Source organism: Heloderma suspectum, chromosome 5 (genome assembly GCF_057233095.1).
Source record: "Heloderma suspectum isolate Gila_16-S chromosome 5, 16-S_ref, whole genome shotgun sequence".
Classification (NCBI taxonomy): domain Eukaryota; kingdom Metazoa; phylum Chordata; class Lepidosauria; order Squamata; family Helodermatidae; genus Heloderma; species Heloderma suspectum.
The window spans coordinates 122,079,394-122,094,508 of record NC_139462.1 but is presented as its reverse complement, the minus strand read 5'-3'; the positions used below and the strand labels follow the sequence as shown (position 1 = coordinate 122,094,508).

At 43.2% G+C, this 15,115-nt stretch overlaps 1 protein-coding gene across 1 annotated transcript in view; it reads right to left on the bottom strand.

The window, feature by feature from the left end:
• Positions 1-15,115, bottom strand: part of HGFAC (HGF activator) — a 90,191-nt gene that overhangs the window by 14,602 nt on the left and 60,474 nt on the right. Inside the window, exon 10 of the mRNA XM_084859885.1 lies at positions 9,852-10,000. Within this exon, the coding sequence (XP_084716011.1) occupies positions 9,852-10,000 (149 nt within the window). The remainder of the gene's footprint in view (positions 1-9,851; positions 10,001-15,115) is intronic.

The following is a 15,115-nucleotide window of genomic DNA, read 5'->3' as shown; positions in this document are numbered from 1 at the left end:
ATGTTTCTAATGATCAAATCTCGCACTACCACAAGCCCCCTCCCCCCGGAGGCACATCCTCAGTGCGAGAGGATATTTGTTCATCTTCTGAGAAGTGGGTCCCTTCTAAGGGATCATTTCCCAGTTGACAGTTTCCTGCTACCCCTCCCCCACTGCAGAATGTTTACAGGAACACTGGGATTACTCTCAAAACAGTACTGGCAGCATTCTAGCTTCAGAGTGAAACTGAGCATGCCTGACATAACTTTGCTCGCAGTTGTTGCCATAGGCTTTCATGTGGCAGAAAACCCTTAATAACTTTTGAATTGCTCCTCAGAACATCACCAAAGCAATGAAAGGCACATCTCCTCAAAAAACCGAATGAAGTACATCAGTAGATTTCTCCAGAATTTGAAAGAAATATATGATATGCTGAGTCACAGCTTGGAGTCAAAAGTACAAATGCTTCAATTTTCAGCACTTTTTAACCCGATGCACTTGTGGCAATTTGTATCTTGCACAACTGTAGAATCAGGTAGATCCTGATGTCAAGTGTCAAATTATTAGCTCAACAGGTGTGATTTTTATCAGCAGTAGAATTTTGAGGCATATAATGGCGGAACCTTATTTTGCTGCCCACCTTTACTAAAGGGCACTCCCATGCCTCCTTAATTAATTATAACTATGTGTTGATTTGTGAACTTTCTTAGGAAGAATAAACAACAAATAGTAAGTGATGGGATCAGCACTGTATGTCTGTAATGCCATGCATGCAGGTGAAGACACACAATTACAGTCCCAAGGAAATAGAAATTAGAATAATTAAAAATGGAATTTAACAAGGAAGAAGAATCTGAAGAACTAAATAAAAAAACCTTGATTGGAAAGCAAACTACAGGATAATAATAATGTGTAATATAATGATAGATATTAATTAAAACTTTAACTGTTATGTGTTGTGCTTAGGGATGTTGGAGAATTCTGCCACAGACTCCAGTGAGGCTGGATTCTTTACCCCCCCCCCCGCCACCCCCTGAAATTCCCGGAATGGACCTACCTGGCGGCAGCTCCGGTGGCGGCAGTGGTTCCGGCGGCAGCTCCAGGTCGTCTTCCGGGCTGCTGCGGCCGCAAATGGCAGCCGTTGTAGCAGCCGTCATTTGCATCCCTGCTTTAGCCGTGATAGGCTACATAAATATTTACATAGCCTATCATGGCTAAAGCAGGGGCGCAAATGGCGTAGGGGATGCCATTTGTGTCCCTGCTTTAGCCATGATAGGCTATGTATATATATACGTAGCCTATCACAGCCTAGCATAGGGACACAAATGGCATCCCCTACACAGGACGCCATTTGCGTCCACAGCAGCCCGACAGCAGATGGAGACCCCTCGGTCTGCGGACCGAGGATCCGCGGACTGGCTGCAGAGTGGAGCCGGCCGGGCAGGATTCCGGGGGGGGGAGGACTAGATCGCCTCCCCCCCATCGAGGATTCTAGAGGGAGGACCAGATCGCCTCCCCCCCCCCCGCAAAGCCCAGCAGAGCCAGGTAAGTGGCGTTTCGTACACCCCCAATTGTGCTCTTATAGGAAAATAAGCAACAAACAGCAAATGATGAGATCAGCACTCTATGTGTGTGATACAATGCAATGCAATGTAAAGCACACGCACACGCACAGATGACTGCAGTTGCAGTCCCACAACACCCCAGACAGAACAGTGATAAAATAAAATAAGAAAGGGATAACTAGGGATGAGAAAATGAGTAACTGGCCAGGAGAGGAACTTAGAATGGAAACAATGTACAGGTTAAGATCTAAGGCTAGCGAGGGCCACCTCCCTCTTCAAATGGCGGGCAACTCTCATAAATTCCATTTGGATCCCCTGAAGGCATCCCTTTGTAGACAGAGAGTTTCTCTGAGAATGTGCATCTTTATGACCCTGTGAAGTAATAGATTAAAAGCTGTAGACTAAAGCCTCTCTTCTGTATATGTTTGGGCATTTGAACTGAAGTGGAGGCTAAGGGAATCTTGACAACTTGCTTGCTGTCCTCTTTTTTTCCCTCTCCTCTCTTCATCAGTCTCCTTCGTTGACCACACTCTCAGGTGGCACCATGGAACAGGCTTTGAACACATCGACGCAGGATAACCAGGCTCTTCACGATCAGGTCAATCACTTGATGGGTGCTGTTCAAGCCTTGCAGGCAGCCGCTCAACCCGCTCTACCTGCTCCATCAATCCCTCCCCAATGGAAATGTCCAGTAGCACTGATGGAGGAATTTGCTGGAGAGAAAGGACTGTTTCAAATTTTCCATGCCTAATCAGAACTGTATATGCACCTCCGGCCGGAGGATTTCCAGACAGACCAAATTCGTGTGGGGTTTATCATTAACCTGCTTTCAGATGTGGTGGCTAAATGGGCTTCAGCACTTCTCCTTGCTAATGACCCCCTGCTGGCGGACTACCAGGGTTTCATGAATGTGATCTGTGTGGGGTTTGGTGATCCCCTTCGTGCGGAGACAACTACCTGGGATATCCACCACCTCAAGGCAAGGACTCTGTTTCAGATTATGCTACTAGTTTTCGCTTGCTGATGCAGGATTTACAGTGGAATCAACAGTCGGCTGGAAGGGCGCCGGCAAGCCAAGAAGAGCTCTGCTAGCTGGGATTTCCCTCCTCCCATTCCCGTGTGGCCGCTGCCCCCTCCTCCCTGCAACCCTGCCACAGGGGCAGAGGAGACCCCTATGCAACTAGGAGCAACCCGATCCATGCTGTTGCCGGAAGTACTGGAACGGTGGCGCACTGAACAGCGGTGCTTCAGGTGTGGAAAGAAAGGTCACTTTGCCAGATTCTGCTGGTCCCGACCACCAGCCCCACCTCCTTCACCACCTCATGCTCCCCAAGCATGAGGTGCTTGGCCACCTCATGCTTGGGGCATGAGATGGGACACTAGATGGGACACTAGGCCAGTCCCATCTGCTGCTTCCTGTGCACCTCCATTCTTCTCAAAGGGGGGCATGTCATGGCGCTGGTGGACTTTGGGGCTACTACCAGTTTTATGGATGAAACGTTTGCTCATCAATGCAACATTTCTGCTCTGCTCCTGCCCGCCCCATTGAAAGTACAGACTATCGACGGGCACCTCTCTCTTCTGGAGCGGTTACTTAGATTACAACTCCAGTCACCCTACATTCCCAGGGGCATGTCGTGCAAATTTCACCTGGCCAAGGTGCCCCAATACCCAATTGTGCTGGGCATTTCCTGGCTCTCTAAACACAATCCTCAGATTTCTTGGCAGCTTCATCAAGTGCACTTTTCCTCCTCCTACTGTCAACAGCATTGTTTCCCGGGAGCTAGCATGGCCCCAGCTCAGGCTTTAACCCTTTCCTCTCCCTCCTCGTCTTCCCCAAGCAGCTTTTCTGCTCTAGTGAACCTACAAGAAAAATATGCAGCTTTCCGAGATGTTTTCAACAAGAAGAAAACTGACCGACTGCACCACCACTACCCCTATGATTGCACCATTGACCTGATCCCAGGTTACCATCCCAGCTGGGTGACTGTACTCTGAGCTCTGCAGGAGTTTTTGGACACTAACTTGCAGTGCGGTTTTATTCACCCCTCCACCTCCCCTGCCAGCGCTCCAACTACGTTCATGAAGAAGAAATCAGGGGAGCTCCATCCCACCCAAGACTACAGGAACCTCAATGCCATTACTATCCCTGACAAATACCCCCTCCCCCTAATCCCTGAGATGCTGGAGCACTTGGGGCAAGCCAAGATTTTCACTAAATTGGACCTGCATGGTGCCTATAATCTGATTCGCATCCAAGAGGGGGATGAGTGGAAAACCAGTTTCTCATGCCATTATGGATTGTATGAATACTTAGTCATGCCATTTGGCCTGGCGTCACCTCCCTCTATGTTTTTGTGTTTTTTGAATGACATCTTCCAGGATTATATTTGAAAACACTTTTCTTATCATTTAACTGGATGATTTACTTATATTTTCTTCGGACCCCCACTCACTTCAACAACATGTGAAAGCTGTCCTACAGCGCCTCCGGGAGCACCGTCTCTTTGTTAAGCTGGAGAAATGTGCTTTTGATTTGACATCCTTGGACCACCTAGGTTATATTATTTCAGTGGAAGGCATCTTCACTCGGAAGGTGTGTCCGAGTGGAATTATACCATATAGGAGAAAGAACTGTTAGCCATAAAGTCAGCCTTATAGACGTGGCAACATCTTTTCAACAGCACCCAGTTGAAGTGAGAACTGACCATCGTAACCTGGAACAACTCCAGACAGCCTGGGCCCTAAATCAGCATCAAATTAGGTGGTCTTTATTTTTTTCATGATTTACCTCAAGTGGGGAGGAGTTTGAAGTCGCTGACAGACTGGACTCGTGCCTTTTCCAGGGGCAACTGCAATACTTGGTGGACTGGGAGGGGTATGGGCCAGGCGAATGTTCCTGGGAATTCAGGGGTGTTTCTGAGTGCAGGGAGTAGGGCAGCAGTTCAGATTCTGAAGGAATCCCCCATCAGACATGGGGGAGGTGTTTTCCCAGGATAGTCCAGATATGAGTAGGCCTGCTTCTCAGGTTACAGATGTACAGATGGCTGAGCTTGAGGGTCCTTCCTCACCCACCCCACCCCCATGAGAGGCAGCAAACAGGAGGTTGACCTAATAGATGCCAGGCACAGGAGCAGAGCAAAGAGAGAAGGCAAGGGCGGAACTTAGAGGGTCTACCCGATTGACCTTGCATGAGAGGCTGTGCTTTGAGGCTTCACGACAAGAGAGGGACCTCCTGCCCTTAAGTTAGGCTAGCAAGACCGCCTCCCTCTTCAAACAGCAGGCAACTCTCCTAAATTCCATTTGGATCCCCTGAAGGCATCCCTTTGTAGACAGAGAGTTTCTCTGAGAATGTGCATCTGTATGACCCTGTGAAGTAATAGACTAAAAGCTGTAGACAGACGCTTCTCATCTGTGTATGTTTGGGCACTGAAGGGAATCTTGACACTGGAGATGACAATAAATGGGCATACTTGGAACACAACACATGGAAAACAATTACCACTGAGGGATGTGACAAACATGGAGACATGGGATATATATGCAATTATGTAAATGGGAGAGAATATCATCTGTGCTTCTCTCTCCAAATCCTCAGTGATTCTAAATGCATTTTTAAATTGATGCTGAGAATGGTTCTGCAGTTGTATATACAGGTAAAGGATGTGCATGAACTAGATGAGAATTGATTGTAATCAATGCAGATATGGTAGACACTGTGATTCTCTTTTTGAACAGGTGTTTTTGTAATTTATAGGATGTGATTTTAAGTATGTAATCCCTGTTTGGACAGTCCAACACATGAAACTTTTCTCCCTTCTTTACAAGGATGATACCCTGTATCTTTAGGTTTAGATCTTTCTACTATCTACCATCTTCTTTCTCACTTGGAGTTCCAGAAAACCCTCATCACTGTCATGAAACTAGGTATATTTTCCCAAATAAAAATCCAACAAAATTCTAGAGCCATTCCCAAATTGGCAGCAGTTATTGCCTCTTCAGGAGAATGAAACTGGTGAAGGTCACTCTTTGGCTGGTCAAAGTGGTATATTCAAATCGATGTTAAATCCCATTGTAATAATCTTAATTTTCCGAATTGCAGTTGTGCTGGTATTGTTTGGAGTCATATTGCTGGATAAAATGTCTAATATGTAGACTTGGCACACAGGAGGATCACATTAGTACAGGACTCTTGCCTTATTGATGTGGTGGTGGTACAGGTGAAACCCACACACCACTAATGGGGAATTGTGAAAGGTAAAAAGTTTATTACTGGCCAAGATTGCAATACCTTGTTTTTTATTCTCATTGGAAGCCATGTAAACGTCTCCCAATTTAAACTGGGATTTAAATTTAAGCTTTCAAACATTTATCTTCCCATTTCTTGGAGATAATAAAAACCTGCTCCCTCTTTTCTCAACCATCTTGAGTATTTATATCTCTTATTAGGGGAGTTCAGTCCCCTAATATTTAATGAAAGAACTTTCAATTTCTCAATCTTAATAAATAACTTTTTTAAAGTTGGGGGTAGGGAATGGGAAAATGTAGATCGACTTTAATTCTTTCCCCCTCCTTTTTCAGCACTTGCAGCTTATTTCACAATCCCAGCCAGTTGTTGGGCCTCCTGAATTGGCCTTATTACTATCCACTTTTAACAAAAACATTTAATTGAAAAGGTGAGCCCCAACTGTAATAAATATTCCTTTGTCTTAATTTTTTTAGTTAAAAAATGAAATTTACATCTTTTAGCCAATGTTTCTGGATGAATATCCTTCAGTATTAATATCTCGTTTCCCCCTATTTCCAACTTGCCACCCTTCCAAATTCTAGACATTACATCCTTTATCTGTAGTGAAAGGAAAATTATTCATATATTCCTGGGTTAATTTTTTATTTTTTTTAGCAGCTGTATACCTAATCCGAATTGCATTTTCAATACCCACTGCAGCAGTTTGATCAAATCCCAAAAATTCTTTAAAAAGCTGCTCCATAAATTCTACCACATCATTTATTTCCAGTAATTCAGGAATACCCTGAACTTTAAGCTTTTGAACTCTAAATTTATTTTGGATTTCCATTATTTTATCTTCTAATCTTTCTACTTCAGCTTTATATTTAGCAGACTCCATTCTTATTTCAAGGATTTCCTTCTGTGCTTGTTTTAAATTATCCTGAAAATTATTCTGTTTTTAAAGTATTAATTCCTTTCTTATGCTCTCCTAATTTTATTTGAACCCTAGATATTTTCTCAGAAATATCTCAAAGCTTAACATTTAAACAACTTTTAAAAATGCCTCTGGGGCCCACATAGTTCCCTGATGTATTCTGGGAAATAAAGATGGTGCTTGAGGGTGGCACTTCAGTTTGCAGCATGCCAGATTCTTAGCTAATTAATTTTTAAAATTAAAGTCTTGAAACATAAAATACACATCAGGAAGGGCATGGAGCCTCGCAGGTGCTAATAGCAGTGTCCACAGGTACCATATTGGAGAGTTCAGGTCTAAAGTAATTCATCTGTATAACCAGGGGTGTTGCTAGGTTCTTAAAAGATCCGGGGCACAGGCCCATAGCACAAGTTTGCATATAGACACACACACACACAAGTCTAAGTGCACGTTTAATGTGTGTGTGTGGTATGTGTATAGATTACATACATATATACATACATATGTGTGCACTGACCCCCCCAACCCACTTCAACTCAGACCCCGATTCAGTGTTTTGGAAAACATCCTGCTTCTGCTCTGGCCAATCTGTCGTTGGAACACTTCAGCTTAGCACCAAACCTGAGTCATGTTTGGAAAAATGAGTCTTTATGCTTCCTGTTGACTACCATGGGAAATTAGAAAAAAAAAATCTGTAACTTTTTTCTCTTGGTCAGAACTGGATGACAATTTCAGGCATAGTAGCCCCCTAGAAGGGGATTACACCTGTCCAATGTCAGAAAAACAGGGGCATGGTTTATATTTTGATTTTCTTTTAAGGGGAACTGCCAATAGAATTTTTATTGCTTGGAAGAATTAGATAAAAATTTCAGGATTCACGGCCCTGTCAGAGGAGATCATGTCTGCCACATTTCAGAATGCTAACCACAAGCGTTTTTGTGAAAGGGTGGCCTTGACATTTTGAGTTCTCCAAAAGAGGACATACCTATCTCCCTGTGTTCCTTGTGGACAGTCTAGAGTTGTCCCTAAGTAAGAAACCAGCAAAGTTTCAGAAGGATAGGTGCAGCAGTGCATGTTGAAGGGGAGTCCTCCAGTTTGGGGGAGAGAGTGATTTGCTTTCCCTTCCATTCACCCCTTCCCCAATAGTTTTTGGATAAATTTGTATGAAAATGCACAAGTCATTAGAGGTTTCCCCCAGGCAAGAAACCTGCAAAATTTCTGATGGATATACATGCATGCAAATTTAGAATTACAAGAATTTATTTACATTTCACCAACGTTAGCAGGAGTTGGAAAGGTGCTATTCCACTCATGTCCTGCTTGTGGGTTTCCTATGGGCATCTGGTTAGCCACTGTGTGAACAGAATGCTGGACTAAATGGGTCTGATGCTGCCCGGCACTTGTTATGTTCTTTAATATAGAGTGCCTCTGAGCATGTGCAGAATGCTTTTCTTTTACCACTGAGCACTTATACTCTCCCTCTACCAATTCTATTCCCCTCCATGCAACCATCCCTCCTCATCCTACCATCCTCCAGCAACTCTTCATCAAAACAGATGTCTTGTTTTGTGCAACTCCTCTCTACCTCCCCATTGTTATGCACAAGCTCTCATTGTATCTTCCTCTCCATAACTTCATTTGTGCCAAGACTTCACTAGGATTCAGCCAAAACTAGGGCTAAGTTATGGAGAAACCCTGAGCATGTAGTAAGTACCTTTCCCTCACCACTGAAGCTAGAGTTTATGCAAAATGAAAAAAATACATATACAAATGACAAAACATGCATAGGACTGAGCTGAAAGGGTAGTCAATTCATTAGATGGAATTGGGTAGGCACTGTATTAAGCCTGCAGTACCATGCTCACAACTCAGGACTTATTTCTGAGTAAACGTCCAGAACATCAAGGTGCAAACCTCCCTGCAAAAGTAACTTGTGCTGGAATCCTATGTAAGCCTCATTAAACATAACGGGGCTTCTGAGTAGGCATACATAGGATTGCATAAATTAGCAATATTTATCTCCCCTCCACTTAAAAAACAACCCCCAAACTCCTTTTGTTTTGTTTTTTTAATTAAAGCTTTCTGTTCATAGGAACATAGGAAACTGCCTTGTACTGAGTCAGACCCTGGGTCCATCTAGCCCAGAATTGTTGACACTGACTGGCAGCAGTGGCTCAACAAAGTTTCAGGCAGGATTCTTTGGGACTGAACCCGGGACCTTCTGCATACCAAGCATGCGCTCTGCCACTGAGCTACAGCCCTTCCTATTGTTGGATAATGGCAAAAGACAAACAAAACAGACCCAGATTTGTTTCTCTGCAACCATGTGAACCCACTCTTCTCAAAGACTTGAGTGAGGAGAAGGAGAAAAAACAACCCTCTTTCTGTTTGTATAAAGTCAATTACAGTTCAGAACTTTTCTTGCCCACCAAAGAGAATTCTCTTTAAGAATTCCCCAAGATATGCTCTGAATGGAATAAAGAAGGAAGAAAGAACAGGATAGGGGAGGGAAGAAGAAAGCTGTTTTTGTTTTCCAATGCAAGTCAATGGGAAAATGTAACCAAAAAAAAAAAAAAGGCAATTAGGACAGCTCAAAAGATCTGGGGCACAGCTCAAAAGATCCTGGGCCCATGTCCAGGTAGGCCCTTCTATAACGGCGTCCCTGTGTATAACATCAATCAGAGCTTGTATTTGAGAAAATCCAAATGAAAGCAAATTAGGCTAGAATATGTAGATATAATGAACAGCTATTAACACTAAACCATTTCATTATCACAGCATAGAATCATAGAATCATAGAATAGTAGGGTTGGAAGGGGCCTACAAGGCCATCGAGTCCAACCCCCTGCTCAATGCAGGAATCCAAGTCAGAGCATCCCTGACAAATGGCTGTCCAGCCTCGTCTTGAAGGCCTCCAGTGTGGGAGAGCCCACCACCTCCCCAGGTAATTGGTTCCATTGCCGTATTGCTCTGACACTCAGGAAGTTTTTCCTGATGTTCAGTCGGAATCTGGCTTCCTGTAACTTGAGCCCATTATTCCGTGTCCTGCACTCTGGGATGATCAAGAAGAGATTTCTTACAGACTTGCTCATTCACTCACTCTCATATAAATCCAGTTTAGGCAGAAACTCAATTATATTACCTGGCAGGCATCTGATTTGCCATCAAGGTAACCAGCACAGAACATATTTTCACTAATTTCAGCTCCATAAACTTCAGAGTTTTGACACTTGTAATCAGGGATGATTGGAATTAATGCTTCTTGCAGTACACTAGAGTAGCTGGATGAATCTGTTGAAATGGAATCATATAGAAAATAATTAATTAAATAATTTAGTTAAGGTGACTAGCAAAAAATGTCTTCCATTATAAGCCTCAATTACTATAAAAATATCATATGTCGAGCTATTAACATGCTGGCACCCATGTTCTACTTTAGACTTCCCGAACTTCCCTCAGGGAAGGGGGGTGAGTGCATGGAATGCACAGGTGGGAGAAATGGAAGGACCAGGGCCTCAGGTTAGCTTTCTGAAAGTAGGAGCGCAGCACAAGTGCTGTAGCTCAGTAGCAGAGCACGTGCTTTGCATGCAAGAAGTCCCAGGTTCAATCCCTGGCTTCTCCATCTCACCTCGCACCTTGTTTTAAATTGGAAATGCAGCTTATCTGTCGCTACTGTGCCAAAATTCACCAGCAATTCAGCGGTGTGACAGTGGCGATTTCAGTGATGTGTGTGTGTGCAGCCCCAGCTAGGGTCTGGGGAGTGAAAATTAGCCCCCAGATCCTCCAAAGTTGCCTACCCCATGATCTAGCCCTATTTAGTCCCCATCCCATCTTCCTGGTCTCCTCATGTTGATGAGCAAAGTCTGAAGAGTGCTCCAATTCGGAATCCTAAACAATCAGGGTTCCCAATCATGTGGAGCACAGTAATCATGTTCAGCTAAACACAGTTACACTTTCTCTTTAGACCTTCCCCATCAACATGGGGAGGTCAGGGTGGAGGGGGCAGGGGAAGTGCACAAATCCCCATCTTCTCTCCATGCTTAAGGTTTTCAAACACCTGACTAGGCTATTGTCTAAATGGGTTAATACCAGACTTGTACACAGTTATTACAGTCCAACGCAATCCAGGGTACAGATCATGCTAGATAAACTAGATAAACCTAGGTTGAATGAACATGAAGGCAGTTGTGTGAACTGATGAATGTATGTTCACTTTATGGGTGTTTGCACATTACATGTATACACAGGTTGTTAATCCATCCTCATCTAGTTATTCACACAATATACACCGTGTACAACTGGTTACACTATATACACATTCCTGATCTGTACACTTGTGCGCATAGAAGGGCATTTCCTCACCTGGAAGAAGAGAATATTGCTTACATTCCTGCCACACTATTCAGAACTAGATTAATAAACAACAGAAATTAGGAAATGGGTTACTTTTTTTAAATTCAAGCTCATAAAGTACTGCTGCTACTCTACACAGAAATGTCATGGTATATTCAGGAGAGCTTGCATAGGATTGTGCTCTCTGGATAAAGTAACTAGTTCTGTGTAAGTCATTATAGTTAATGTTAATGATCTAGCCACCAAGAATACTACTATGATGAAAACTGAATAAAATGATAATGAAAATAAGAAATATTTCCTGACAAGAATTTATTTAATGGGGAGGTAGAAAAAGGGAAGGAACCAACAGGAACAATTCATATAACTATATGATTTATGGTCTTAAAACGAGACAAAAAATAGGAGGGGTTGGACTTCAATAAATCAGTTATCCACTTGTGAGTGATGAGGGTATTCTATTTCAGGCCTGTCTGAAACAGCCCTGGACTGGAATGCCACCACTCTTTGGCCTCAAAGTTGCTGTTGGATCAGTGCTGTCATACACAGTATTGAGCTGCAGTTCTCTCCTCCATTATCTTTAGTTGGTGCATTCTATTCACTCTCTCTGTAGACTCTTCCCTCTCTTAAATCTTCTATGCTCCCTCAGAATCACCAGGCAAAAAAATAATCAGAATCTCCTATGGCAGCTCCTCAGGTCCAAAAAGAGTTGAACTCTGGGCATCCTGCAGGGATCTACACATTCATCAGCTAGAAATAATGCAGGGCTATTGTATCAGTACTAGGGATGTCAGAGGAATCCATCTGGGGGGTGAAGCTCAAAGAGCTTTAGTCAGCTTAGCCCCCCCCCCCCAGACTTAGGCTCGCTTTCCTGCGAGCTGGCCCAACTCGATAAGCATTGAATCAGGCCGGTTTGCAGATTTCCATTTTAAAAAATTTGTGTAAAGAAAATTGTGCAAATTTGGGCCATACGTTGCATAATTTGCTCAAATAGCAGCTGTATTTATTGCAAATTATGGCTGAAATAATGTAATTTGTCCAAATTGCCATTTCTGCCTTTTCTGCAAATTGCTCTTTCTGCAAAAAACAAAAATAAAAACTGAAAAAGGTGTCGGATTTTGGGAACAAACACCCAGCTCATCTTGCAAATGCAAGCCAAGTTGGGGGCGCTGCAGGAATCCGTTGGGACCCAAGAGGGCCAGATTTCCCCATGACAGACATCCCTAATCAGTAGTATGCAAGAGCTAATAGTAGTATTTGCTGAGTACCAATGAGTGGCATGGGTGACTGTGTAAAGACAGAGGGGGCGTCTTGGGTTTGTTTGTTTTTTAATAATTACATCATTGCTATGCTTCTAAGGGGTGGGAGGGATGGAACTGGTACATTGGTTATGCACTGGTACATATTGCACCACTTTGAGCAAAAACGTTTATATAACATTGGTTTGATTTTAAAAAAACTGTGTAAAACAGAAGATTAGAAGATTAGAAAAAGGGAGGACAGGGAAAGGCAAGGGAACTGAAGTCTGGATGTAAACCTTATTCAGAAGTAGAATCATAGAATCATAGAATAGTAGGGTTGGAAGGGGCCTGTAAGGCCATCGAGTCCAACCCCTTGCTCAATGCAGGAATCCAAGTCAGAGCATCCCTGACAAATGGCTGTCCAGCCTCGTCTTGAAGTCAGACTGACTGGTCTGTAGTTCCCAGGTTCCTCCTTTTTACCCTTTTTGAAGATAGGGACAACATTAGCCATCCTCCAGTCATCCGGCACTTCCCCCGTCCTCCATGATTTCTCAAAGAGAATAGACAGCGGTTCTGAGAGTTCTTCTGCCAGTTCCTTTATGACTCTAGGATGCAGTTCATCTGGCCCTGGAGATTTGAACTCATTCAAAGTAATTAGGTGTTCCTTGACAATATGTCTGCCCCTTCAGCCTGTACTTTGCCTTTGCCAGGGGGGTCATAGACCCTCTTTTGGGAGAAGACTGAGCCAAAGTAGGAATTGAGCACCTCTGCCTTTTCTTTGTCATCTGTTATCGCTTTGCCATCCTTATTTAATAGCTGAACCACCATTTCTTTCCTCTGCCTTTTACTATGAACGTAGCTGAAGAAAGCCTTTTTGTTGTTTTTAGCATCCCTCGCTAACCTCAGCTCGTTCTCAGCTTTAGCCTTCTTGATGCCATCCCTGCAATTCTGTGCTACTTGTCTGTACTCTTCCTTTGTTACTTGGCCTTCTTTCCACTTCCTATATGTGTCCGTTTTGTTTTCAGGTTATCCCCAAGCTTTTTGTGAAGCCCCATTGGCTTCTTCTGTTGTCTTCCACTTGTTCTTGTTGGAATTGTTTGTGATTGTGCCTTGAGAATTTCCTTCTTTAAAAGCTCCCACCCATCTTGGACTCCTTTTCTCGTTAGCGTCACTTGCCATGGGACCTTACTTATCATTGTTCTGAGTTCAGAACAAATTTTCCAGTAATAAACTTTTTACCTTTCACCATTGTTCCTCTAGTTCCTTCCTCTACTTTCTGTAGAGTTGTGTAGGCAGTTATCCGCCACACAAGTCAGGAATTTCCTGGAGGGGCCATGTTTTGCAGAATTTGTCTCTCAACAAATATTGGGGAAATTGAAGTCCCCCATTACTACTACATCATGCTTCCTTGAAACATTGGTTATTTGCTTTTCAAAAGTTTCATCCTCGTCTTCTCCTTGGTTGAATGACCAGTAGTAGGCTCCGACCACCAGGTTCCTTTTATTCTTTGCTCCATTTATTTTGATCCAGATGCTCTCGATGGGGCTACCAAGCTCCTCCTCCTGTATTTCTGTGCAGAGATATGTATTTTTCACATACAGTGAAAAACCCCACCGCCCTTTCTGTTCCTCCTGCTCTTTTTGAAGAAGTTATATCCTTCAATGGCTGTATTCCACTCATGAGAGTCATCCCACCAAGTCTCAGTTATACCTATCAAGTCATAATTTCCCTCCTGTATTAAGAGTTCAAGTTCGTTCTGTTTGTTTCCCATACTCAGGGCATTACTATATAGACATCGAAGACCATGTGCTTCATAGTCTGGCTTTCATCCTACATGTGTCTGAAGACTATTCTTGGGTGCTATCAGAGCTGTAGTGCTCTGATCCATATCAGATATCCACTGCAGTGCATCCGCCTATGTCCATTGTTACCCCCAACATTACATCTCCCTTCCCCGTAGGATTCCGTTTAAAGCCCTCCAGATGAAGTTCATGCTGTGGCCAAACACATTCTTCCCATCCTTTGTGAAGTGCAACCCGTCCCTAGCCAACAGCCCATCTTCCAGGAAGTATAGCCCGTGATCCCAGAATCCAAATCTCTCTCGTCGGCACCACCTTCATAGACAGTCATTCACCCGGAGTATTTTTCGTTCCCTTTCTATCCCTCTTCTAACTACTGGAAGGATGGATGAGAAAACTATCTGGGCCCCAAAGTTCTTGAGTTTCCTTCCCAAAGCTCCAAAGTAAATCCTCTACCTTTGGAAAAAGGGATGGGAGATCGTAACTGCAGCTACTATAAATTATAATCCTACGCAGGATACTCAAAAATAAGATCTAATGACAAGTTCCTGCTGCCACCCCATTTTTTTTTAAAATCCAAATGAAAGCTATATTTTGTTTAATGGGAGTAATTGTCTAATAAGTCATTACAGAATTGCAGACTCCATTTGCAATCCACACCCTTCATTATAAATTGCAGTAAAGGGGTTCCAGTAAATTATAATTCAGCACAAAGAAGCCTCCTGGATATTTTAGAAACTGGTTCCCTAGTTTGTGCCTTTTGGTTATTCCCAGTAAAGGTATTGTCCTACAATTATGCTTTTGATTTTTTTCTAACATGGTTACCTGCATTTATTGTTTGTTTGAGATTGTTTTTTTGTGCCCTACGATAATTGAGGGGTTATGTGTGTGTCTCCCGACTCCCTACAACAGAAGTGCAATTGGGCATGGAAATTACTCTACTGATCAGTTGTATAAAAAGTCTATACATGTGACATACACAGCTCACTATGATCACTCTGATGTCCACTTAG